Source organism: Amblyomma mixtum, chromosome 3 (genome assembly GCF_055824585.1).
Source record: "Amblyomma mixtum isolate Tamu chromosome 3, ASM5582458v1, whole genome shotgun sequence".
NCBI lineage: Eukaryota > Metazoa > Arthropoda > Arachnida > Ixodida > Ixodidae > Amblyomma > Amblyomma mixtum.
This window is the reverse complement of record NC_143014.1, coordinates 224,659,932-224,687,536: the sequence shown is the minus strand read 5'-3', so window position 1 is coordinate 224,687,536 and position 27,605 is coordinate 224,659,932. Positions and strand designations below refer to the sequence as shown.

General features: G+C 47.8%; 2 protein-coding genes across 2 annotated transcripts in view; both read left to right on the top strand.

Annotated features, from left to right (window-relative positions):
* Nucleotides 1-887: 887 nt before the first annotated feature.
* Nucleotides 888-1,778, top strand: LOC149353840 (uncharacterized). Its single transcript, XM_089575871.1, has one exon. The coding sequence runs from the start codon at nt 888-890 to the stop codon at nt 1,776-1,778; it is 891 nt and encodes a 296-aa protein (XP_089431997.1).
* Nucleotides 1,779-11,201: 9,423 nt separating this feature from the next.
* The window catches only part of LOC149353839 (uncharacterized), a 32,156-nt gene continuing 15,752 nt past the window's right edge, over nt 11,202-27,605 (top strand). The window contains exons 1-2 of the mRNA XM_089575870.1: nt 11,202-11,269; nt 11,355-11,458. Of these exons, the coding sequence (XP_089431996.1) occupies nt 11,202-11,269; nt 11,355-11,458 (172 nt within the window). The remainder of the gene's footprint in view (nt 11,270-11,354; nt 11,459-27,605) is intronic.

The following is a 27,605-nucleotide window of genomic DNA, read 5'->3' as shown; positions in this document are numbered from 1 at the left end:
AACAGCACAAAAAAAAATTCGATTATAAATTATTTAGCGGTCGTAAGAGAATTCCACATGATGATTCATGTATAATGAAATGCCTCACGAATCATTACAAACGAGAAAACACGCACCCAAAAGTTGGGTGTCTATACTTCTTTAAAACATTACTCTCTCGGGGCCGATCGACTTGTGTAAGATGGCTTGTTTATCTTGGCGAGACGGCTAGCTTATAGCCGCCCAGTAGACTTTTAGGTGCTCAGTGGGCCCTCGAAAGTGTGACGCAACCCTAAGCAGGGTCTTCACACAATAACAGCTTTTCTCTGTAACTAAAAAAAAAATTGGTAAATTGGTTTTTGAGGAAAGGAAATGGCGCAGCATTTGTCTCACATATCTCGGTGGACACCTGAACCGCGCTCTAAGGGAAGGGATAAAGGAGGAAGTGAAATAAGAAAGAGGTGCCGTAGTGGAGGTCTTCGGTAATTAATTTCGACCACCTGGGGATCTTCAACGTGCACTGAGATCGCACGTGCGGCAGACTAAAACAATCAATCAGAGGTAATATTTCATTTTTTCCGCGCCTTAGAGGATTTCAACCCCGCTCACGATGACATGCTGGCGTTCGACGGCTTAAAACCGAAGCAGAAACACATGAGAAGGTATTCAGTTACAAATTATTTACCGGGCGTCAGCTAATTGCTCGTCCATGTTTACTAATTTCTTGCGCATATCATTCCAAAAAAAAATGCACAGAATGATCGTGCCGGTGTGCCCCTTCCAAATCGGTACTAGAAGACGAAGAATACCAAGGTGAAGAGAAAGAAAACGAAGAGAGCAAGAGAAAGCGTTCGCAGCCCGAGGACATCATCATCGTTCGTTCGGAAGTGAGCTATAGGACTCCGAAGATGGAGAACATTGGACTGGACCCCACCATATGGGTTCAATCTGTCTGCGAAGGCCGACAGCTCCCCGGAGCATACACCTTTTGTCTGCAGGGTGAGGCGCACCATCCCACCGTCATCGACAGCGGCCGCGGCGAGCCGGGCCTCGGCTTCGACCGTGGTGCTCACACATCTCACGGCTGGGGCCTGCCAAGGCCGGTCTTGGAGGTATCCAGCGGATCGACTCCTCCAAAAACGAGCTCTGAACGCGGTGAGCCGCTTGCCCGTGAGGGATATGCCATGATGGCTTCTGGCCGGTATCCGCGACCGGGATACCGTTCTTCAATGCCATCACCGGGTGCTCGCGGGCGCCGACCCCTGCCGCCTACGCTGCCAGGGTTCCCGGATGAACGAGCCACTCCCGAAGACATCAGGCGTCGGCTTCCCGACCCCCGAGGCAGGCCGCTTGACTATCGTCGTGCGCAAGGTAAACGAGACGGAAACCCACAAGAAAGTCGCAGTGGGTCAGAGATTTCTCAGATATCTTTTCACCGGAGGTCGAGAGAGCTGAACCGCGATACCTCGCCATCACAAACGATTCGGAGAACGAGGCCAACGGAAAGCGTTAGGCGGGCCGATGATTTTGGACACAAGCGGGCGCGCACCTCTCCAGGTGGCGATTTGACTGAAGGCGGAAGCTACAAAAACCTTCAAAGGTCCGCGGAGACTGACGAGGCATGGGTTGCGGCCATTGCGCAGGCCGTGGCCCACTGGCGAAAAAGAGCGTCTTCTAAAGACTTCATTGAGCAAGAGCCCGAAAAGACGGCCAGTGAGGAGTACGCAACAGGTCAAGGCGTCCCGCTAGTAACAGGAGAAAAAAATGAGGACCTGCCCTCGGCAGAAGCAGACGCCTAGCTGCAGAAGGACAGCTAGCGTCCAAGTCCGTTAAAGCTCACCATCCGAGAGTGGTGACGAAGACTGTACTGCACAAAAGCTTCCATGCCCTGAACAGTTTGTGGCAACACTGCCGTGCCGAGGAACTGGCTGATTCTTCATCGAGTTCATCCGCAGCAGGAAGCATCGCATAGGACAAAATTCCACTACCGGACAGCACCCGTCCGAAAGCCGCCTGCAGGGGGCAAAAAATGTGATGGAAGGAGTATACTGTTTGCACTTTCCGTCCTTGACTTTGTGCCCACGTGCAGTGACGTGCAGTGATGAAAGCTCCTGTGACATATATGGAATCAAAGGCATTCTTCTGGTTCTGCCACATTCGCGATGAGGACAAGAAGTGGAATCTGTGTACGCGGTTTTCCGTGCAGTCATTGTAAAAATTTTTCTAGATTTGTTACATGTGCTGTTTGACTGGAGGGTTTCACTTGATGTTACTGTGACTTGATCATGTTGGAGATATTAAAGTACATGCACTGCACCGTCACACTTTCTTCTGTAATGACCTTATTATAGCACTTGGAAGTCATCTAGTTCATGTGCTACGGATAATATTCATGCGATACTGCCAAGTTAGAGCCCCATGTGGTCGAAATTACCCGGAGCTCTCGGCGTCCCTCATAGCCTGAGTCGGATTGTGCCGTTAAACCCTATAATCCAACTAATCATGTGATGGGGCAGTCCGGCTGTTTTTATCATAAAAGTATTTGGTTTTATGGTTCTATGGGGTTTTACGTCCCAGAGCGACTCAGGCTATGAGGAACGCCGTAGTGAAGGTCTCTGGAAATTTCGACCACCTGGGGATCTTTAATGTGCAATGACATCGCAGACTACACGGGCCTCAAGAATTTCGCCTCCATTGAAATTCGGCCGCCGCGGCCGGGATCGAACCCGCGTCCTTCGGGTCAGCAGCCGAGTGTCATAACCGCTGAGCCACCGCGGCGGCTTATCATAAACGGATCAGAGAAGGGGCGTAAACCGAGTGAAGGTAAGGATAAGGGGCCTCCGAGCTGAAATTGCCTTGTTCTCTCAGGTCTGTCTATTCATCTGTCAGGTACAGCCTACCTTCGTGGCTAAACAATTCTTCGCTAATTTCCCAAAGTTGTATCAGCTGTTTAAAGGACCACGGACAACTCATTTTTATGCGTGTCTTCTTCGCTCAAATGATGCGTTAGACATTAGAATGAATGTGTCACCTCGTGGTATTCGCCTAGGACCGCTAAATAGTTTATAAAATAATTTCTTTTTTCATACTGTTTCGGTTTCGGTTTTATCAACTCAACGACGACTGTGATGTGTAGTTGAATTTTAGGTGATGTGATTAGACGAAACACTGCAATATAAACGCTGATGGGTACTTTGAAGTCACTATAGCAGTTAAACCAGCCTACTTAACGATCTAGAATTGCAACAAACTACGTATCAGCAGTTGTATTGCGGCGTTTCCGTGCCTCACGTGACGTAAAGCTCAACTACACATCATAGCCATCGTTCAGTGAATAAAATCGAAACCGAAATAGCGAAAAGGGAAACATTGGTGACGACAGGACATAAGAGAGCAGTGGGTCAGGAAACGCACTCAACATGAATGAATTCAGGATGAAATCAAGAAGATGAAGTATTATCGGCGGTACAAGATAGCAGAAAACCGAGAGTCCGATAGGGCAGCAGAGGGGCTTCAACTCAAGAAAAATGTACAGCATGGGAGGAAGAGTGTCAGGTAGGGAGATTGTTAAGACAAGAATAATCGGAGATCAATGGGAAATGAGTTAGTCTTGCAATTGACGTTACCGGGCCGATGATGTCGACATGCACCTTGTCTGGAAATCAAAATTTGCCCCCCTTCCATTTAGCCTGAGAGGCAGAAGTATCGCCGCAGGTGTCTGGAATTTCTCCTAATCGCTGCAGCTAGGAGAGGTGGGCGGGGGGGGGGGGGGGGGGGTTAATGACGGTTTCAGCCGTCATTTGAAAGCGCTGACATCCTGCTATGTTTCGGGGATAAGCTTTTGGAGAAAAAGGCATTAAATAAGTATAGACACCTAACTTTTGGGTGCGTGTTTTCTTTGTAATGATACGTAAGGCATCCTTATAAATCCATTACCACGCGGTGTTCTCTTAAGACCACTAAGTTGCTCAAATTCCTTTCAAATCGAATTTTTAACGTGATGTTTCGGTTTCGGTTTCAACAGCTGAACGATAGGTTGGTTTTGGTTTTGGTTTTGGGGGGTTTAACGTCCCAAAGCGACTAAGGCTATGAGAGACGCCGTAGTAGAGGGCTCCGGAAATTTCGACCACCTGGGGTTCTTTAACGTGCACTGACATCGCACAGTACACGAGCCTCTAGAATTTCTCCTCCAAAGAAATTCTAGCCGCCGCGGCCGGGATCGAACCCGCGTCTTTCGGACCAGCAGCCGAGTACCATAGCCACTGAGCCACCGCGGCGGCAGCTGAACGATAAATGTGACGTGAACGTGTGTTTACGGGTCATGGAGCCACGAGAACACTGCAATATAATCACTGTCTTGTCGCTTTAATTAACTACATTGATAAACCTAGTCTGCCTAAAGGGATGGAATGACAACGGAATTAGAAGCAGCGATTATATTACAGTTTTTTCATGCCTCTTTTGGCCTATAGACGCACTTTGACGTCCCAGTCTCCATTCTGCTGTTGAAACCGAAACAGCATGACAGAAAAATTCGATTATAAATAATTTCTGTGGACGTAGGTGAATACCACGTAGTTATTTATGCGCAGTAGTGTCTTCCGCGTCATTTCAGATAAGAAAACAAGCCACCAAAATGAAGTGTCTATGCTCCATTAAGAGAAGGCTCAGAAAAAAGTTGAAATAACTAAAAAATAAAGGTATGCCGGCATTCACTTGGCATGAATACACATCGAAGCGAGCCCAAGGTTTTGAAGTTAGTGAGCAAGTCTAATCACCCGCTGGTGGGCATACAAAAAGTTCGGCGCCCGGCGAATACCAAGCGGCGGTACAAAGACGGTTTAAAAGTTTGTCGACGAGTCCAACGTTCTCCAGAAGGGAAAATAAACGGTGCAGGGCACGGCACTCCTGCGACGAACAGGATGAGGAACATCAAACACATGCAGTTTATCGATAGTGGCAGCTGTGGGTCTTCATTTTGTGCTCGTGAATTGCTCACTCTTCTGCATAAACTGAACATTCTAACAAAATGTGCTGCATTGTTACAGCGAGACACGATTGTCACTATAGGGCTGTTTAAGCAAAGCAACATGTGGAAGCCGCTTGTGAAAACGGCGTTCAGTCGGAGTCGGAGACAGATTCTAGAATGCGAGGAAGTCTATAAAGTGAAGTTTGGACTTTAGTTTTTTTTATTCTATTTTTATTTGATTATTTATTTATTTTTTTAAAGGAAAGAGCGCAGTATCGGTCTCACATCTCAGTGGACACCCGAACCGCACCATAAGGAAGGTATAAAGGAGGAAGTGAAAGAAAAAAAGAAAAGAGGTGCTCTAGCGGAGGGCTCCGGAATAATTTCTAGCACCTGGGGATATTTAACGTGCGCGGACATCGCAGAGCACATGGGCGCCTTTTGAGTTTCGCCTCCATCGAAACGCGGCCGGCGCGGTCGGGTTCGAACCCGGGTACACCGGCTCGGCAGCCGAGCACGCTAACCACTGAGCCACCACGGCGGGCAAAGTCTAGATTTTAGGTGTGGGTCAGTGTAATGAAGGATTGCACAATGATGAGATGACAGATTTCAGAGCCAATCCGTTTCGTCATAAGCGTATTTTTTCCCCATTAGGGGCGCGTCGGATTTGGTAAGCCTTCCAGAAGTTTTGGATCTGAATACCTCTGCAGGCCGCTTCGTCTGCATTTTAGTTGCCCAAAACGCCACAGTGTGCTCTGATACATCAGAACAGCATAGAGTTGCCTGTGACGCTGGCTAAGTGGTATTGCGGGGAACACTGTTCGTCGCCGGCCTCTATGCGGCCGACCAGCACGATTCGAACGTCGATGCCTTTATTTAATGAACGCGTTATTGGACGCTGTCTTGTAGCTACGCGCAACGCTTTCGGTTCCAGGCAGCAAGGCGTGCTCCTCGACTTCCGCGGCAGGCGCGGGATGGATCTGTCACAAGAAAGCGGCGCGTACGGGAGAGTCCCGTTGAGCGTTTTGTAGCTAGCTGGCCCTCTCTGTGTGTCATTTGCATGAACAACAAATAACAACATAGTGTACACGTGTTGTCGTTCCCTTTTTGTTCCCTTGAGCACGGACTCAACGGCGGTGAGAGGGCAATAACGCATCATCCGGCGTTAATCCGGCGTTAGGGAGGAATATTCCACCCCAGATCGCCGTAGAATCGAACGCCACGAGAGAGTGGATGCTGGCGAGTGGTTTTCCTAAGCACGCTTGAGTGTTTTTGTAGAGCTGCTTCTAGGTGTGTGAATATCAACCATCGTCCATATGTCGGGCATAGGATATATACCCATAGACAGCTTATTTGGTACCGTACAGCTGTGCCGATGCGGAGGTCGCCGTCCGCTGAAGTCCTTAGGAGAGCATATGACCTACAGAGGGTGCGTAGAAACCATAGGAGGAAGTCCCCTTAGGAGATGAGCCGTCAGTGAAGATTTTTGAGTCTCTTGATTACTTCATTTTAGGTAGTAGGGGAGTGTTCACGGAGGAAAAGACAAAGGCAAACAGCTTCGTTGTCTAGGGACGAGCAGGACGATCTGGGAGTTTCATGACTTGGCCATAACCTGAAAGTGCTTCTTGGCTTCGAGTTCATGCCGGACCTGCATAAACATGGTCTTCTGGGAGGTGATGACGTTGAGTGGTAGGCACCCGGCTTCCGCCACAGTTCCTAAGCAACAGGATCCCTTTGGGAGGCACGGACAGACCCGAAGGCTGTTGTTGCTCGCAGCCTTCTTACTCGTGGGAGATACTCTTTGGAGAACAGGCGGCCCTTCGTCATAAGCTTTTTAAAGAGTGTCATCGCGCGGGAGTTGCTGCCGCATAGTGTTCCCACTCTGTGCCTGAGCATTTGTAACGCTGTAGCAGTTTTCTCACGAAGCTCCTAAACCTGAGATGACCAAGAAAGGCTATCGATCACAGTAACAAGCGACCACTGGGTTCACTGCGGTTTTTAACCACGAGCTCCTTATAGCTGATTAGTACTTCAAAGCATCCCTCACTTTAAACTGCGGTCTGAACTAACGCTAAGGCAGCGGAACAAACGACAGGAACACTTGAACTTAACATAGCACTAGCGCTGGTTTCGTCAGTGTCGTGTTCAGTGTGTTGCTAGCACACCCATTCCTTTAATGGCAACTCCGGCGACTTTATTTACTTAGTCAATTGACCATTTACTATATTTCTGAGCGCTTTCTCGTCAGAGTACACGACTTCGTTTTTTGTTAATACTTGAAGAATAATGTTAATCGGCGAAAAGCTTGAAACAAAATTGAAATTCCCGCGAGAAGCCCGCAGGGCAGCTTTGCGTGACGTCAGCGATGACGCCACTCTTGGCAAGCGAGCTGCATGCGCGGGCCGCCGCGCTACGCCACGAGCGAATCAGCGACGGCACAGCCCGTTCGAAGACCGAGCTGAAATCCAGTTATTTCTCCGTGTCTCCGGCACTGCGTGTCACTCTGCGTAGAGAACAGCATAAATGACTCGCCATTTACCACACTACCTGCGCCCTTCGAGAAAAGCACGATAAGGACGATGCTGGGAGAGCGCAGCACGTCACACCTTTTCGTTCTAAACCGCGATGGATAAGCTGTCGTGGTTTCGAAACGAAAGATAATGGGAGTGTTTTTATTAAGAGGGGCGCAGGGAAAACCGACCCGCACCATAGACAGAAAACTGCCAGTGCCGGAACGTGAAACGGAATGAGAAATGTAATCGCCTGGTGTTGCCGTTTCTGCAGAATTACAGCGCTAACCTGCATGCACATCTAACAAGGTGAGAACGAGTGAGAAATCATAAGTGCAGCTAAAAATATTATGGCTACGAGCTCTTTAGAGCCTTCGTTAAAAATTTCAACGCTGTTTACACACGCTGACACATTGGCGCAAGCGTCGTATTTTATTAAACAACGGTATTGTCAACATGACGGTGAATGTAAGTTATCGAGAGTACGCACTCGGTTTAATTACAATAGGAGCAAAAAAAATCCGAGGGAGGCTTAAGCTTCTCTACAAGGGTTTTATGACATAGCGTTAATGGGTCACTTTAGCGGCCTGAGGTCTTTTTTGCTTATCGTTTCGCAACCATCTTTATTTTTACTTCATTTAAGCTTAATTTATTTTTTTTTTTTATCACTAGACACACAAGGCCTCCCTTAACCAAGTCGAATGAATGTATTCAGTGGTAGCGTTCCCGGCTCGACCCTTTTCCTTTAATCGTTGTGGGGTGTTTTAATTACCCGCGCGAGGTCATGTGGTTGTGACGTCGCGAAATACATCAGCTGATCTAGGGACTTTACTCCCTCCCAGACTGCCTCGAGTGTGACGCCATCATGCACAGCGTTAGCCGTGAAAATCACCTGTTCGACAGCACGAATCGGGAGGGTGGAGGCCTATCCTTAAAATTATTTTACCAGGAAGCTAGACTGTTCTCAGCCTTGTCGTTTGGTACGCAGAATGTTCATGTTCAGTATCTTTGCACAAAAATTTTGAACATTTCAAAACTACAAGCAACTGTTATGAAAATATTGAAGATAATGAAACATTGTTCTGATGCGTAGCAATATTTTTTTTTTTTTTCAGAGTGCCATCGCACGCATCAAGTAGTTAAAACCAACGAGGCACGTTTTTGATTATAGGAAAACCGCTGATAACGAGAAAGCGAATAAATGCTAGCCTGCCAACGGGAGATCAGAGGATATATTGAATGTTACAGTGAAATCTTGCAATGTATAAAACAATTGCGTTCATAAACTCTCTTCCGTTAAAAAAAATGCTTTTGTCAGGAATTGCTGGGTAGGCAATTCGAGAATGACCTGCAATACAAACTTTAATGTCGTCTGTCAGCTTCGAAAACCGTCGGAGTTACCCTTTTAGAATCAGTATCCTTCTAAAAGGTGAAGATGCCTCCGAACTCCTCAGGGCAAGGCTCGTTGCTTAATGACTACCTGTCAACTGCCACACGTACTTCATGCCCGGGTTGCGGCACATATGATTTTCTCTCCAGCGGTTCTGCTATACGGTAGAGGAACTACTCGAATCATGCTCTCTCCGTTGTCGGTTGTTACACAGAAGATTTTCTCTAGGAACCCTCCATATTGTGGGAGCACGCCAAGAACTTCACATCTTCACATTCTGAGCAGTGGGCCGTTTCAAAATTTTATTACCGGTGTTTGCAAGCGAGTCTGCCAACCTGAATAGCGGATGGAATAGAGGGGGGCGACTGCCCATTGCTTTTGTCTGCACGAACATCAAGATGATTGGGCTTTATCATTGTTATCATGAACCGCATAAATGTGTCAGTTGCAGCCATCAATTCCAGACATCAATACAAATTCTTTATACATGCCGGTCATTCGAGAGAAGAGGAACGAACTCGAGCGCTGTTGTTGTTTTCTTCAGTAAACATGTCACATACCCACGCGGGGAGATTGGCCAAGGAACGGTGGAGAAAGTTCTTGTGCGGGAAAAAAGGGCGTGAGGTGGCCAAGTAGAATAGTGGAATGACTGAAACTAGAATATATATATATATATATATATATATATATATATATTTCATTTATGGTTTCCTTAATTATATTATTTGTTGACAAATTTAAGTTTATTAAACAAATTTCAAGTACCAGGAATAAAATAAAATACACTTTTTGGACATGCGGTACAATTTTATATACGGTTAGCAAGGTAACCGACCAGTTGCAATAATGCAAACATGAAGGTAGCCGTAAACGCTACTTGACGGGAATCCCTTGGCGCTCGCACCGAACGAGATAAGAACTGGGAGAGAGACAGGGGGTCCTAACCTCGAAAGAGGGTCTTCCAAATATTGCTTTCTCTGAACTACGAACCGCCGGCAAGAGAGGAGAAAATGTTCTATTTTTTCAACTTCTCCACATGAGTCACAAAGGTTTGTCGTACCGAACTCGCATCTGCATACGTACAAATTTAGGCGGGCGATTCTGCATCACAGAAGCGTCACTCACACCTCACAGAGCCTTGATTTACACGACCGGACATTCCATAGGCGCTTTAAGTGCAGAAAATCCACGGTACTCAGCGACGGATCAGTCAAGCTGGCTGATATATGTTTTGGCACCGTTGGAAAAGGGAAGTCTCCAACAGAACGAGGTGAGGGACGGGATAGGGCACTGGAAGCTGACCTAGCCAATAAATCAGCCATCTCGTTAAAATGGACGCTCGAATGACCAGGCACCCAGACAAAACGGACCTCCCTCACTCTGCGTGGAATAAAAAACCTAAGAGAACGATCCAATAGTTTCCGGAAGTTTGGAGAGAGACTAAAGCTGAAAGGCAGTCTACAAGTCTAAGAACCCATGTTGCATGGTTGATTTCCTGATTTCTTCTCCCTTTCTTCGGCTTGGATCTGCACAGCTTGATGCGGCTGATGAATGATCTCACAGCCGCATCAAACCCTCCCACGGTTGATTTTGCGCTGCACGGGTTCGTATGCGTGAGAAGGTTGCTTTAGGAGTTTTTGATTCGATCTTTGCTTCATCCCTACCATCAGTTTTCGCATGCAATACCTGCGGCATTGATCCTTACAGATAGAACATTTTGTCATTCCGCAGTGTTTACTTTTACTCTGTGGTTATGATTCTCAGCTCCTAGCCCGAATGACGCGGGTTCGATCCTGGCCGCGGCGATCGCATTTCAGAGGAGGCAAAATGCTAGAGGTCTGTGCACTGTGCCACATCAGTACACGGTAAAGAACCGAAGGTAACCGAAATTATCCTTTACTTTTATGTTTTGCCTCCTAGAGAGAAAAAAACCAACAAACAAATTCTTGGCTAAATTTAATTTCCTGTAAGGCAGTGATGCTTCTCGCCCCTTCCTCTTCTTTGTCCTGGAAAGAAAACAAGAAAAAAACGGGCTCCAACAGCAACGGGCCGAACCACTGTAGACCCGATTGCCCCACCCTAGGCCATGTGAAAGCTGTTGCAGCAACAGCGACAAGGGTGCGTATTGCTCGATCTGTTACTTTCTACCTACTTCTTTTTCTCAGCCCACAGCGACAAGGGTGCGTATTGCTCGATCTGTTACTTTCTACCTACTTCTTTTTCTCAGCCCATTCTACGCTTTGTCTGTATTGCTCGAGGTTTTCATGCTGTCTTGTGACTGGCTTCAACCTCGATGCAGATATAGACGCGCCAGAAGGTAGCGCCAGAGGCTGCGGATATCCGGCACTTCACCATGGAAGCGAGGGGCTTCCACGAGGTTCTGTACACGACGCCTCGCCTGAGGCCCAACAATCCGATGGGGTACTTACGCAACGAAGCACGCGCGAATATTGCGTTTGTGCTTAGCTTGGAAGCGAGTGAACTGCGCCGTTCTCTGTGCGCGCAGGTCGCCCTTGACCGTCACGTACCTGATGGGCGTTTTTGTGTTCCTGGCGCTGATGACGCTCTTTGCCTTCGTATTCTCACATGTTGTCTGCAAGGAAGGGGCAGGTACGAAAACAGAATGGCGCCCGCCCCAAGTTTCGCAACTCTTTGTTGCAATACAGGCTGCATGCACACATGCGTGGAAGAGCGAACAGTTGGAGTAAGGGGGCGCTTTGTGAGGGTCACGTATGCTGCGCTCATTTGCTGAGCTCAGTGCTCCAAGAACCATCATACAGGTGTGGCGTTTCAAAATACGTCATGCACGAGTTTCTCGAAGGTAGCAGGAGCTGTCACTGTAACAATGTAGTTTTGTAGGCCTTCCCCTGTCTTTCTTACCTGTTCGTGCGCGTACAGTGCCATAAATCAAACTTGGTGCCATTTTTCTACGCGCAGATAGCCTGGTTTCAAGTGGTATAAATGGCTCTAGAAGAGAACTTGAGTATAGTTGCGCGCAGCAATTTGTAGGGCTGTACGCGTGACACATCTCTTTTCTCGGCCTCCTTTTGCCATCATGTATCAGGTCTGCGACGACACCTACTGCAGAAACGCTGCTAAGTATTTCGATTCATTATAATTCCTGCTATGAAACAGCAAGAAATCATGCCTCCATCTGTGGATGGTAAAATTCCTATACGGATGCAGAAATTACGGGGAAGCGCTTCCAATATTTTTGTGCGGGATCGGCTCCGCTTACCCGGAGCCAACTTGCAAATGCTTCGTCTATAGTATATTCTGTCTGGTACCTCGTCTGGTACCCGCTTTGTGGGCCCCAAAAGGAAAACTTGAAAACAGCGAAGACGGTTAGGGAGAGCAAAACAGCTATAACTTCTAGCAGTCCAACGTGGGTACGCCTATGGTAGTTGTAGTAGAAAAAACGCTTTATTTCAGCACACAAATCAACCGCTCAAAATGAGCTTCACCTCTCACACCAGGCCGACCTGATCTTCGCAAAAAGAAGCCAGCTAGGTATGCCAGGAGAGGACTGTCGTAGCTCGAGTAGTCGCTGTAGTGCGGAATGGCCCGAATGGGCTGCCAGACAAGGCGAAGGAGCCATACGCGCCGTATACATGCGTCAGAATGCACAAGGTGTCGCTGCCAACAGCGTGTGGTATGAGGCGCTGGCTGCGGATTAATTTATTGCGCATATCATTACAAAAAAAATGCACAGAATTAATGCACTGCGTGTGACGACTGCGTAGACAACGGTATAAATGACTCCAAATTTACCACACTACCTGCGCCCGCGAGAAAAGCCCGATAAGGACGATGCTGGATCGTGGAAGAGCAGCTCGGCTGCCCTGTGCTTGTGCTGGTGCTTGGCTGTGAAATCAACTCTGGTTTCTTGGTGGTGCCTGCGTGCTCGTCACTGGTGAGGCCTTTCTACGTGGGGGGATTTGGCCAGGTCTAAGGTTAGGTCTGTAGGCGTGGTAAATGCGCATTTGAGGGCGCGTTTGGCTCAGGTATGTCGCTGACCTCCCCGGGCGGAGGGTCGGCAGCCTGGTTTGCCAGCTTGCCCACCCAAAGCTTGCCGCTGGAATCTTTTAAGAAAAATGGAATTGACGTCATCCCTGTGGCTCTCGTACCGATCGGTGAGGGCGTGATCAAGATGAAAAGCTCAAAAATTTTTCAACAGGAGATCATGTCTCTAACCAAGCACTATTTACAGATCTCTGAGGTGCGACCGTTCGATCGTAGAGGCATTGTCTGCAAGTCCTCTGACATTGCTTGCGCCACAGACCTGCTACAGTGCAAAATTTTTGACCCATTGCCGGTGAAAGCCTTCATCCCGGAACAGCTCGCTTGCTCCAAAGGCATTGTTCGTGGCGTCGACCCAGCATCTTCCCCGCAGGAAATACTTGAAGAGTTTCAAGATGCAGGTGTGGGTGTTCTTGCTGTCTACAGGTGCAGTAGAGAAGTAAATGGTTCGCGCGTACCGGCAGAATCAGTCATAACAACTTTTGCTGGCTCCTCCTGTCCTTCTGAGCTCAAGGTCTGGCCGATAGTGTACCGTGTGGACCCTCTGCAGCCCCGTCCTCTCCAATGTTCTAACTGCTGGCGATTCGGTCACAGTGGTAAAGCGTGCAAATCAGCGACGCGCTGCCGTCTTTGTGGTCAAGGTCATTCACCTGACAACTGCGCCTCTGATCAGCCCCTGTGTTGCTTCTGCAACTCCAACCACCCAGCTGATGATGCCAACTGTTCGAAACGCGCCGACGAACAAAGCCTGTTAGATATAATCCAGGTGAAGCAATGCTCGAGAGATGATGATTATGCACATCTTGACCGCAAGAATAACTCATACGCTAGCCGTGCGCGATCTTCTGTTGGAGAATTCGAGTCTAATGTGACTGCTTCTATAGTGTCCACAGTAGAACAGGCTCTTTCTGTGGTCGTCGAGCGAATGCTGAGCACTTTTGCTGAGGCTTTATCGCAGCTAGTTGCAGGCCAATCTGCGCTTCCTCAATCATCTGTTCAGGCGGCGACGTCTGCATCTCTCCCAACTTGTGCTTCTAGTACTAGTCACTCCATGTCGCCTCCGGACGCATCCCAAGTCCCGCCTCCCACCACCGCCCCAGGCAGTGTGTCTAGCGCCGATATTTGCACCACGGATGTTGAAATGCTATGCCCTACCCAGAAGCGTCGAGCTCCTTCCTCACCCTCGAAGACAGTTGCTCCGCAACCCAAAACAAAGAAAGGACCTTCAAAAGTAATCCCCAAGTCTGATGTGCTGAAAGAGGCTGTTGCTGCCTCTTTCCTCAGTCAATAATCATGGCGGGTCTCAAAGTTATTCAGTGGAATTGCCGCTCTCTACTTTCTTCCCTTCCAGATCTTGAACTACTTCTTCGTAAACATAATCCAGATATAGTTCTTTTGCAAGAAACGTGGCTCTCTCCACTTAAATCATTTTCAATGAAAAACTTCCGTGTTTTCAGAGTTGATCGCGTTACCGGCAGGGGCGGCGGGTTAGTAACTATGGTCTCTACCAAAATGTGTCACCGGGCCTCTATTTCGAACAAAATTATGCTCCCTGACTGTGAACTGTTGGCAGTCGACATCTCACTTCCACAGTGCGAAAAAGTTACTATTGCAAACGTCTACTTCCCTGTAGGCGTTCACAGGACAGACAGTTTGGATAGCTTACTTAGCAACGCAAACAGTATATATAGTCATCGCAGGAGATTTTAATTCGCACCAGAGTACCTGGGGTAGTAGTTCAGACTCCTGCGGCCAGCTTCTTTGGTCATGGATGGCCACGCATGCAGTGCGCTGCTGCAATTCCGGAGCTGTAACCTTTGTGCGAGGAGCTTACCGTTCAGTCATAGATTTAACATTAGTTACTCGTGGGGTTGGGGTATCTGCATGGTCAACAGAGGACTCGGGTACATCTAGTGACCACTTTCCAATAACTTTTAACATTCTAACATCCCCCCTCAGAAAAAGTGGGGCGACAATGAAATTTGTAAATCACATTTCATACAAAAAATTAATGTCTACCTCACTTCCATCTATAGTTAGCTTGAGTCGAGCAGAAAGAGCTCAGCAGTCCTTTTCCTTTCTGCAAGATGCTGCCGAGCATTCTGTATTCTCTGTGTGCACTTCAGCTCCTGACAGAAAGCCGTCTCCATGGTGGACGGAGGAGTGTGAGAAGCCTTATCGTCGTCGCAAAGCTGCCTGGAAAAGCCTTTCCTATAATCAGAGCCCAGCTAATTGGATAAATTATAAGTTCTTCTCTGCATCTTTCAAACGAACTGTCAAAAAAGCCAAAGAGGAATATAATCAAAATAAATACGTATTTCTCAAGTCCCCAGAATAGGGAGGCTCTGTATAGGTTCATGGCGCACAATAAGAACTCTCTGGCCGCCAACTGCACTAAGTCAATAGTGTTGTCTCCTCAGGAGGCTAAGCAAAACCTTGAACAAATCGCTCAGGGGCTGGCTTTGCGTTTTCAGATGCAGAAAACAGAACCTTTACACACACTCGCCGCAAGCTCGGACTATACTGAGGTTGCTGTGTCGGAGCTCCTACCAATTGTTTCTTCAATGCATTCTGCTGCCCCTGGGTCTGATGGGGTTACTGTGGGTATGTTGAAGATTTTAGCGCAAGACTTCACCGCTCATCTTCTAGATATCGTCAACGCGTCATTGGAAAACACGTGGATTCCTCAGAGTTGGAAGATTGCGAAAATAATTTTGCTTTTGAAGAATGCAGAGAATGGATTCCAATTAGGCAGTATACGGCCAATTGATTTAACCTCAAATTTAGTCAAGTTGACCGAAAGAGTAGTACATAGTCGTCTCACAAAGCACGTTAATGCCGTAAATGGCCTCAGCTCTTCGCAGATTGGCTTTCGTCGGGGTTGTTCCTTTTGGACCGCGTATGTGGATCTAGAAAGCCGAGTCAGACTTTCGATGCGCAAGAGGGAAGTTTCGGCCTTGGTGACACTTGATGTTGCTAAGGCTTATGACAGCGTGGAACACACGGTCCTTCTTAACAAACTTGCACAGCTACATCCACCGCACTACATTTATGCCTGGATTTGTGAATTTTTAAAAGACAGAATGTTCTTCTGTACAGACGGATCTTCCTGTTCTAATACCTATGTCCAATCCAGAGGTGTGCCGCAAGGATCTGTTCTGTCACCGCTGCTTTTTAACATATTGGTTCGAGACATCCCCATTCATCCCAACATTACAGTATTTGTATACGCAGACGATATAGCTTTTTTCGCCTCAGAAAAGAATATCCATGCTCTTCACCAGTCTTTGCAGGCATACCTGACTGCTTTTGAAGATTGGTTGGACCAAATTAGTTTATCACTTAATGTCAGCAAGTGTGGCGTGCTGGTATTTCCTCCAGACACCCCTTTGTACATCTCGCTAGTCTACCGTACCACCCCAATTCCGCAGGTGGAGTCGGTTAAATACCTAGGTATCATTTACGACCCAAGATTGTACTGGCGCCAGCATATTAAGAATAATGTTATTAAAGGCGAACGTGCTCTAGGCCGGCTGACACGGATAGGCAATAAAAATTTTGGCATGCGTCGCGACACCTTACTGTTACTCTATAAGGCTTATATGAGACCAATTCTGGAATTCGGTTGCGTCTTGTTCTCTGGCAGCGCAAACTATAAGCTGCAGCCTTTAGCCTTACTGGAAAGGCGTGCCCTACGGCTATGCCTAGGGCTCCCAAGATCGGCTTCCAATGCTCTCCTTTATCTGGAAGCCCGTATTCCCGATCTATATTCCCGCTTCCAACTATACTCACGTGCGTACTTTCCTCAGGTCCTTTGACCCGGCCCCCGGTGTTAATTCTCCCATTTTTCTATCCCACCCACACCTGTTTTTCTCTACTCATTGGCCACGTTATCAGCTCCCGCAAGTTAGGTTTACGCAGAACCTGTTGGCCCCGCTTCAGGTTGATCTGACCTCCTTGCAACGAGTTGCTGACACGCAGGCTGATCCCGTCTTCTGTTACGACTATATCTTTCCATCCCATGTAAAACACATGCCCGCAAATATCCTAAATGGTGTTCTGGCTGAGCACTTACAGCACTTTCCTCATCATGCTGTTCTCTCCACCGATGCTTCCGGGAGCTGTGAGAATGCGGCAATTAGGATATATTCACAGGATCTGGCTTTCAGCTATTCCGTTCGTATCCCGGATTACACTTCTGTATTCTTTGCAGAGTTTTTGGCACTCGGTTTGGCTCTTCTTAAAATTCCGACGCATATAGCACAGGAACTTATCCTTGCAGACTGCCTTTCAGTTTTAGTCGCTCTCCAAACTTCCGGCACCTCTCTATTGATGCGTTCCCTTAGGTTTTTTGTTCCGCGCACAGTAAGGGAGGTCCGCTTTGTCTGGATACCTGGTCATTCGGGAATCTATTTCAACGAGGTGGCCGATTTATTGGCAAGGTCAGCTCTCACTGTCCCTGTAATATATCCAGTACCGCACCTTATTATGTTGGAGACCTCCCGTTTCCAGCGGTTCCAACATATCTCAGCCAGCTTGCGTGATCCGTTGCTGAATACCGTGGACTTTCAACATTTAAAGTTCTCATGGAATGTTCTATCATGTAAGACAAGGCGGTGTGAAGTGTCCATGACGCTTCTGCGATGCAGAATCCCCCACCTCAACTAGTACTTATGCAGATGCGGGTTCGCTACGAGTAACCTTTGTAACACATGCGGAGAAGTTGAAACAATTGACCATTATCTCCTCTCTTGCCGGAGGTTCGCATTTCAGAGAAAACAGTATTTGGAAGACCCTCTTTCGAGGTTAGGACTCCCTTTGTCTTTACCAGTTCTGCTCTCCTTTGGTGCGAGCGCCACGGGATTCTCGTTCAGCTCTATTTGAGGCTACCTTCATGATTACATCATTGCAACTGGGCGCTTACCCTGTTAAATCCATATAAAATTCCACTGAATGTCCAAAAGCGTATTTTATTTTGTTTCCTGATGTATCTAATTTGCTGATTATTAAAGATTTCTAACAATTCATACATATTTTCTGATTTAAAACATTCTACTCTTCACTTAGCTTTTTTTCCCGCACTCATACCTCCTTGGAATTCACCACCGTACCTTGGCCAATCCCCCCACGTGGGTATGTGCCATTTTCATATGGTGAAGAAGAAGAGGGAGAACGCGTTCGTTCGGAAGTGAGCTACAGGATTCTGAAGATGGAGAACATTGGGCTGGACCCCTCCATATGGGTTCAATCTGTCTGCGAAGGCCGACAGCTCCCCGGAGCATACACCTTTTGTCGGCAGGGTGAGGCGCACCATCCCACCGTCATCGACAGCGGCCGCAGCGAGCCGGGCCTCGGCTTCGACCGCGGTGCCCTCACATCCCGCTGCTGGCCAAGGACAGTCTTGGAGGTATCCAGGGGATTGCCTCCTCCAACAACGAGCTGTGAACGCGGCAAGCCGCTTGTTCTTGACGGATATACCTGGATGGCTTCTGGCCGGTCTCCGCGACCGGGATACAGTTCTCCAACGCCGTCACCGGGTGCTCGCGGGCGCCGACCTCTGCCGCCTAGGCCGCCAGGGTTTCCTGATGAACGAGCCTCTCGCGAAGACATCGGGCGTCGGCTTCCCGACCACCGAGGCAGGCCGTTTGACTATCGTCGTCCGCAAGGTAAACGAGACGGAAACCCACAAGAAAGTCGCCGTGGGTCAGAGATTTCTCAGATATCTTCTTCCCGGAGGTCGAGAGAGCCCAACCGCGATATCTCGCCATCACAAAAAATTCGGAGAACGAGGCCAACGGAAAGCGTTAGGCGGGCCGATGATTCAGGACAGAAGCGGGCGCGTACCTCTCCAGGTGGCGATTTGACTGAAGGCGGAAGTTACACAAACCTTCAAAGGTCTGCGGAGACTGACGAGGCATGGATTGCGGCCATTGCGCAGGCCGTGCGCCACTGGCGAAAATGGGCGTCTTCTAAAGACTTAATTGAGCAAGAGCCCGAAAAGACTGCCAGTGAAGAGCACGCATTAGGTCAAGGCGACGCGCAAGTAACAGGAGAAAAAAAGGAGGAGCTACCCTCGGTAGAAGCAGACGCCTAGCTGTAGAAGGACAGCTAGCATCCATGTCCGTTAAAACTAAAACCAGGAGCAGTGTTCCACGCAAGATTAAACCGGGAGCATGCTTCCTTACAGTGAAATCTCTGAAGTCCACTGCTATTTGCAATGAGTAGGTCACATGTGGAGAAATTTACAGAGAAGTCATCTAAGAAAGATTGTCAGGAACTCAAGTACACTGGCTGCAAGACACCATTAACGTGTGCTCGTAACTGCCACTTACCGAAGTTATGGAAGTTATGCCCTATCGAGTAACTGTGGATAATATGCAACCGAAGCCCTTGATTGTGTGGAATGCGCCCATTCTGCTACATGCACCGAAGAATGCCAAGAGGGAAATAACCACAGCGAACAAGATTGCACTTTCTTTTCTTTTTTTCTCAATGGGCGCTGACAACTGTCGGGCTAAGTGTTTCACTCCATGCATTGGGACAAAGAAACGGAGTACATCATCTCGACACCATCCGAGAGTGATGACGAAGACGTTGTACTGCACAAAAGCATCCATGCCCTGAACAGTTTGTGACAACACTACCGTGTCGAGGAACTGGCTGGTTCTTCATCGAGTTCATCGGCAGCAGGAAGCATCGCATAGATACAGCACCCGTCCCAAAGCCGCCTTCAGGGGGCCAAAAAATGTGATGGAACGAGTACTGTCTGCACTTTCTGTCCTTGACTTTGTGCCCACGTGCAGTGACGTGCAGGGATGAAAGCTCCTGCGACATATTAGGAAACTTAGGCATTCTTGTGGTTCTGGCACATTCGCGATGAGGACAAGAAGTGGAATCTGTGTACGCGGTTTTCCGTGCAGTCATTGTAAAAATTTTCTAGATTTGTAATATGTTGACTGTTTGACTGGAGGGTTTCACTTGATTCAAGCTACTGTGACTTGATCATGTTGTACATATTAAAGTCGATGAACTGGACCGTTACTCTGTCTTCTGTTATGCATTATTATAGCACTTGGAAGTCATGTAGTTCATGTGCTACGGATAATATTCATGCGATACTGCCAAGTTAGAGCCCCATGTGGTCGAAATTACCCGGAGCTCTCGGCGTCCCTCAGAGCCTGAGTCGGATTGTGCCGTTAAACCCCATAATCCAACCAATCATGTGATGGGGCAGTCCGGCTGTTTTTATCATAAAAGTATTTGGTTTTATGGTTCTATGGGGTTTTACGTCCCAGAGCGACTCAGGATATGAGGAACGCCGTAGTGAAGGTCTCTGGAAATTTCGGCCACCTGGGGATCTTTAACGTGCACTCACGTCGCACAGTACACGGGCCTCAAGAATTTCGCCTCCATCGAAATTCGACCGCCCCGGCCGGTATCGAACCCGCGTCCTTCAGGTCAGCATCCGAGAGCCATAACCACTGAGCCACCGCGGCGGCTTTATCATAAAGGGATCAGAGAAGGGGCGTAAACCGGGAGAAGGTTAGGAGAAGAGGACTCCGAGCTGAAATTGCCTTGTTCGCTCAGGCCTCTCTATTCGTCTGTCAGGTAAAGACTACCTTCGTGGCTAAACAATTCTTCGCTAATTTTCCCAAAGTTGAATCAGGTGTTTAAAGGATCATGTACTACAACTCATTTTAATGCGTGTCTTCTTTCAAATGCTGCGTTAGACATTAGAATGCATGTGTCACCGCGTGTTGTTCTCCTAGGACTGCTAAATAATTTATAATTGAATTTCTTCTGTCTTATTGTTTCGGATTCGGTTTTATCAACTCAACGACTACTGTAATGTGTAGTATAATTTTAGGTGATGTGTGGCGGCGAAAAACTGCAACATAAACGCTGATGGGTAGTTTTTAGTCACTACAGCAGTTAAAGCAGCCTACTTAACGATCTAGAACTGCAACAAACGACTTATCAGCAGTTATATTGCCGCTTTTGCGTGTCTTACGTGACCTAAAGCTCAACTACACATCGCAGTCATCGTTGAGTGGATAAAATCGAAACCGAAATAGCCTCAAGAAGAAATTCAATTATAATTTTTTTCGTGGTCGTGGGCGAATACCATGGGGCGTTCCGTGTATACCATTGTCTAAGGGATTGTTTGAAACAAGAAAACACGCAAGAAAAATTTTGTGTCAGGAGTTCTTTAAGCATGGATCATGTAGACATCAGTTCGGATATATCTACTCACCTACACATCAATACCTGAACTGTAACTTGGGGTAAAAATGACAATGAAACGAGGCACGAAAAGGAAAAAATTGGTGACGTCAGGACATAAGAGAGGAGCAAGGGCGTCCGCAGAATTTTTTGCAGGGGGGGGCCCCATTGGTTGTTGGCGCCGGAGGGGGGGGGGGGGGCATGTTCGTAGCAAAAAGGCACTATTTGCGGTATGAATTTATTTATTTATATATAAATAAAAAATAAGTGAAATACACACATGAAATAAAAATTACAAACAGCAAATTAAAGTGTGGCTAGGAGAGATACATTGCAGTTTATCAACGAAGAAACAATTAAAATTAATAAAAAATCCAAAAATATACTGTCACTTCGTGGAGAAGAGTGCTCAGTATTGCTGCATACGGGTTCTCGACTCACCCGGATTGATGACCAGCACACAGCACAATATGGTCACAAACACGCAACTACAGTCACTCAGTCAGTCTTCCTTGAACAGCAACTGTAGACTCCACGGATTTTTCTGGGCGAATTGCGTGATTACACGGGTGATAAATTCATTTCTGTGCTTCATTACACGCTCTCGGTGCACACTCGTCACACACATTGATTGGAAAAACGGTTGAACGCGCACGTTGAAAACAAAAGATGTCTATACATACAACGAAAACTTATTTACAAGATAAATGCACGCTCGCAGCTTCATACACCTCGCTCCATCTTCCTCGCGCATCCGCACAGTCGAGCAACCGCACGCACACTGCTCGCCGCTCGTAGTTTTCTCGTCCACTGTCTTGGTTGTTCTCAGCTTCGTTGACAAACGGCCACTAAAAACACCGAAGCACAAATACAGAGGCGCGCACACGTGGAAGGGCTTACTTCCGTGCGACTTCCAAGGGGAAGGGACACTCGCCACTCCGGTAGGAAAATTTGTTTTGTGTGTTTTTATGGGGTTCAGAGCCCCAAAACGACTCAGGTTATGAGGAACGGAGTAGTACAGAGCTCCGGATAATGTCGACCACCTGGGTCTCTTTACCGGGCACTGACCTCGCACAGTACACGGGCGCTGTTGTCATTTGAGGCCCAGCCAGAGGTGACAGGCGAGCCAGGCAGGCGCCATCGGGCTGCGTTGACCAAAGGCGCTGGTTTTCGGAGAAGACGCAAGGGACGCTGGTGTGGGGGCGCCTCTGGAGACTGCGTCGCCGTGAACAAAAGATGCTAATCTCCTTTGCCGAAGATTCTGATAGCGGCGCTTCTACCGCACTGCGCTCTCCCGTGGATCGGAGGCACAGCGAGCGGCGGCGGCGCCAACTGATCGCCCGCTTGCCCATGAGCAGCCCGACAAAGCGGGGGTGGACACGGCTGATTTGTCTTTCCCTCCTGAAGAATTCATCGGTGGCCGGCATAACGAAGGCGAAAACAAGATGCACTGTGCACTGTCTGCCTCCGTGTCGCTATCTGTCTAGAGATCAAAGAAACAGGCACCCATTTCAAGACGGCTTGAAACACATGCTCGCCGGTGCCGCTGTATGTCTGCAACAGGTCGGCCTTCAACAGAGCTAACGATGGCGTGGTTTGAAAACGGCATAAAGACGCGTGCCCGGACGCGGCATTTCGCAGATGTGACCCAAAGCGTGGAAGCGGAGCTGCTTTTACCCTTTTGGCTGAGCCCACCACGGCCCCTGGCGTGCGGCCATCACTCACGGTTCGAGGGAGTGATTTTCCAGGGGGGTGCAGCCGCCCCCCCTTGCCCCCCCCCCCCCTCCGGACGCCCATGGTGCGGTGCCGCCTGTCATCCGGGCGGCGTGGCCTCGTCAGGCAATGTATGCCTTTTGCCACGTCACCCTGGACAACCTTTCCGTTGTCTGAAATAAATTCAGAATGAATGAATGAATGAATGAATGAATGAATGAATGAATGAATGAATGAATGAATGAATGAATGAATGAATGAATGAATGAATGAGACGTCCGAAAGCATGTCTTTAGCGTGGTTGACTCAGGGCTTTGCTTTGCTGGGTCGTCGGCACGTCTGGCGACGATATTAGACTCTTAAAGGGGCCCAGAAACACAATCTTAGTTAACTGCTTTGCCTGTTGATTGCATACAGTGAGTTATAATGGTGCTATTAGCGTCGGTAATACCGCGTACATTCCGTTTTTTAATATTTTAATGTCCTCCCAAAAACAACTTCATGGCTCTGATGGTGTCGCCACACAGTGGCGGGTTTTTAGCAGCGGATATGACATCACCTGGCGCGAGCTTGATGAGCGGACAAACAGTAAATATACTGCAATTTGTGTGAATAAATAAAGACACATATTGTCACCTGTCTGCGTTTTATATTAGATCAACAAAAACAATTTGTTTGTCTTAGATAAAAGCCGTGCAAAGCAAGTAAAATAAAAATACACCACCAGGGGCGCTCTGGCATGGAAACAACAATGGAAGAGGGCGCAGTTATCTGTAGAGGAAATAGGAAAAAAATGGGAATCTTATCGACAAAAGAAACAGCAAGTTCAGGTCCTAGTCCAGGCTAAAATAAAGCAGTCCTCTGATAAATGGCTGGCTGAAGTTCGCGAGGCAAATAAAGGGGGCCCAAGAAAATTCTGGAACCATATAAGCTGGTTGGGAAAAACAAATCAAAGAAAGCAGGAACAGATTATAGATGCTGAGGGAAAATGTTTGGAGGGAGACGATGCTGTGGACTACATTACGTCATTTATAGCTGCGTCTTTTAGCGACGCCAATGGGGTAATCTCCCCAAGTGAGGCGGCAACACAGGACAGCACAAAAGAGAACAGCTTAGAACTGACTAGTCTTAACTGGGAAAAGGCGGAAGCGAATATTCCTAAAACCACATCCGCAGGGATAGACGAAATTCCAATTAAGCTGATTAATGAACTTGGCCCAAGAAGCAAGGACGCGCTGATAAAAGCATTGGAGGCAGTCATAACAAATCAGCAAATTCCGCACAGCTGGAGACAGAGTAAAATGAATTTGATTTATAAAGGGAAAGGAGATAAGATGAACATAAAATCCTTCCGTCCGATTACGATAACATCTGTTATGTACAGGCTGGCAATGCAGGCGGTGAAATTAAAAATGCAGTCATGGGTAGAAGGGAATAGGATACTCGGAGAACTTCAGAATGGGTTCAGAAGGGGTAGGCGGTTAGATGATAGCCTGTTCGTGCTTACCCAATGCATAGAAATAGCTAAGGCGGAAAATATACCTCTGTTTATAGCCTTTCTAGACATAAGCGGTGCATACGATAACGTGAACAGGGAACTCCTGTGGAGCATATTGAAAGATTTAGGTATTGGTGATGAGGTAATTGATTTTCTACAGGAAATCTACCGAGATAATGAAGTTGAAATTACATGGGAAGGGAAAAAAAGTACCACAACTGTAGGGGTGCACAAAGGATTAAGGCAAGGTTGCCCTCTATCACCGCTGCTGTTCATGCTTTACGTGATAAATATGGAAAGAAGGCTAGAAGAAAGTAATCTGGGTTATAATCTATCGTACAGATTAGGCGGAAATGTAGTTGAGCAGCACACTCATCATACAAAGGCCGTCCAGTCTGTCGTTTGTCATCGTTGAGCGTAGCCACGTTTTCACTCTCCTCATTGTACTGAAGGAGCGTTCGACCGTACAGGTAGTAACTGGCAAAGCCAGAGCCACCTCAATGGCTTTTGCAACACCAGGGAAGAATGTCTTGGCCTGATGTAGAAGCTCGCAGTAAGTTATTTCTGATGGGTCCCCAGTTTTGTTGCACCACATCTCGTACCAAGAGATGGCCTCTTCCTTGAAGTTGTCGATGCCGTAAAAGCACTGGAGTTCTTCGGCGAGAACAGCGAACTCAACACGGCTCAAGTGCTTCATTTTTGATGGATGCAGCTGGAGAAGTTTGAAGCTCCTCTCATTGCTTTCAGAAAAGCGCCGAGCTAAAGAAGCAGTGAGGGAGTCCAAGTACGGCACATATATTGCCACACGGTAGTATTCCTCTGGCGACTGAATCCCGTAGTTGTCTCGGTGGGCCTGACGAGAGACTTGTCTTGGTACAGATATCACCACATTTAAGTGATTGGCTGCCTCCCTTGCTGCATTCATGATGTTAGAGAACTCCTCTACAGCGTTTGTCCGGTGGCCGCGAAAAATACGTTGTAGCTCAGTGATGTGGCCATGCACAGAATGGAAGTCCATGGATACACCTTGCAGAATGTTCGTAGCTGGTTCGAGCCGAGCGCTGTACTTCGCTACAATATGCAAGCAGACGATGAAAGATGAGCTTGTTGTTGCGCAGTAGAGGATGTGAGCTCGTTGTCTAGTTGCAGCGTTCGAGCATGATTCCGTGGGCGCGAGCTGCTCGAGTGCTTCGACTATGGCCACGTAATGCTGAGAGAAGATCCTAATAGACTTGTACTTTGCAGACCATCTTGTCTCACACAGCATCGGAATGTTGGGCACCAATTTTCTCCGGAGCACGCTCTCGCGGAAGAAGTTTATGGTTTGTTTGATTATCCCAATTGTGTTTCGAATTTCAGAGACTTCGTTCAAATCGTTGATGACGAGATTTAGTTTGTGACTTGCACAGTGGAAAAATAGTGCCTTCGGGAACTGTTTTTGTATAATTTTGTTCACTCCAGCTTCTTTTCCAGCCATTGTAGAGCATCCATCGTACCCCTGTCCAACGAGGTTCGAAAGAATCAGTCCGACATTCGTCAAAAGCTTCAAGATTGCCGCGGCGATGCAAGCGGAGTTTAATTGCTCCAGCTCTACAAATCCCAAAAACTGCTCTCGAACGCACACTTCGACTTCCGCCTTGTCAATAAAGCGAACGCCTATAGACATCTGCCCTTTTCCTGAAATATCTGCAGTTTCGTCAGCAAGAACGGAAAAAGCAAACGCTTTGTTAGTTTCGGTAACTATCTGCTCTCTCAGGATGTCGCCACAGATTGTGATGATCTCGTTCTGGACGCGGACAGAAGTGTACTTGGCATTGCCAGCAGAAGAAGCGAAGTGCTCCTGAAGTAGAGTATCTCCAGCTTCTACACGAAAGTCAAGCAGATCATTGAAGACTCCACTATCGGACTGCTTGCCGCGAATCGGCAAGTCATGCGTCGCGCAAAAGACAATGGTGGAAACTATTGGAAATAGTTTCTCACGGTTCCTTTCAACTTGCGCGTGCAGTGCTCTGTTCAACTGCTGTACAACGGGTAGCTGCTTGCCTTTCATCACATCCATAAAGTTCTGTGAGGCCGTCATTGCCTCCTGGTGCCATTGGGATTTTACGTGATCCCTGCACGCCTCGTGCATTTTTCTGTAGTTACTGAAAGCGCGCACGATAAAACTACCTTGAGTACCCCGGTGAACACGCGGAGGAAAAATGACGCAAAAACGACAAAAGGCGCCTTTCGCTGTCGCTGAGTACGCAAGCCAGGGGGCGTAATCTCCCAGCCACTGATGTCGAAAAGGCCTCTTTCCAGGTGTTACATCCTTCTTAAAATCATATGTGACATTTGGCGACCATGGCTTAGTAAGAAGACGTAACTTCAAAAAGTCCGGTATGCCAGTGAGTTTAGCTTTGCCTAGAAACTCTCCTAAGTCATATTCTTGAGGCAAGTTATTTGTTTTCTTGATGTTGTCTCCGGACTTCGATCCCAAGCAAGGAGAAAGGGAATCGTTTCGGCTTACTGCGTGACCGGAGCTCGCTGGTGGAGTTCCTTCCATGGAGACAACGACGCCGGCTACTGTCCGGTGATGAAAGGTTGCATCGCTCTGGTCAAATCCGGACTTGAATCCCAAGAAAGGAGAAATGGAATCATCTCGGCCTGCTGCATCACCTGAACTCACTGTTGACAGAGTCCCTTCCATGGAGTCGACGACATCAGCTACTGTCCGGTGATAAAAGCTTGCATCACTCTGTTCAAATGCTACACCGTTGTCACATGTCACACCAGAATCTGCAGGGGCGCATTTGGATAATGCTTCGTCAGACAACCGCTGACGCTTGAAGAAGCGTCGAATATCCATCATTCGGGACCGCGCGAGACAAAGCTGGCTATGGAGTTCCTCGGGGTTGGTAGTGTTAAAAATATATACACATTGATTGGAAAAACGGTTGAATGCGTACGTTGAAAACAAAAAATGACTATGTATGCAGCGAAAACTTATTTACAAGATAAATGCACGCTCGCAGCTTCATACACCTCGCTCCATCTTGCTCGCGCAACCGCACAGTCGAGTATTTGCACACACACTACTCGCCGCTCGTCGTTTTCTCGTCCGCTGTCTTGGTTGTTCTCAGCTTCGTTGACAACCGGCCACTAAAAACACCGAAGCACAAACAAAGAGGCGCGCACACGCAAGGAACGCCGCGCGACTTCCGAGGGGAAGGGACACTCGCCACTCCGGTCGGAAAATTTGTTTTGTGTGTTTTTATGATGTTCAGAGCCCCAAAACGACTCAGGCTATGAGGGACGGACGGT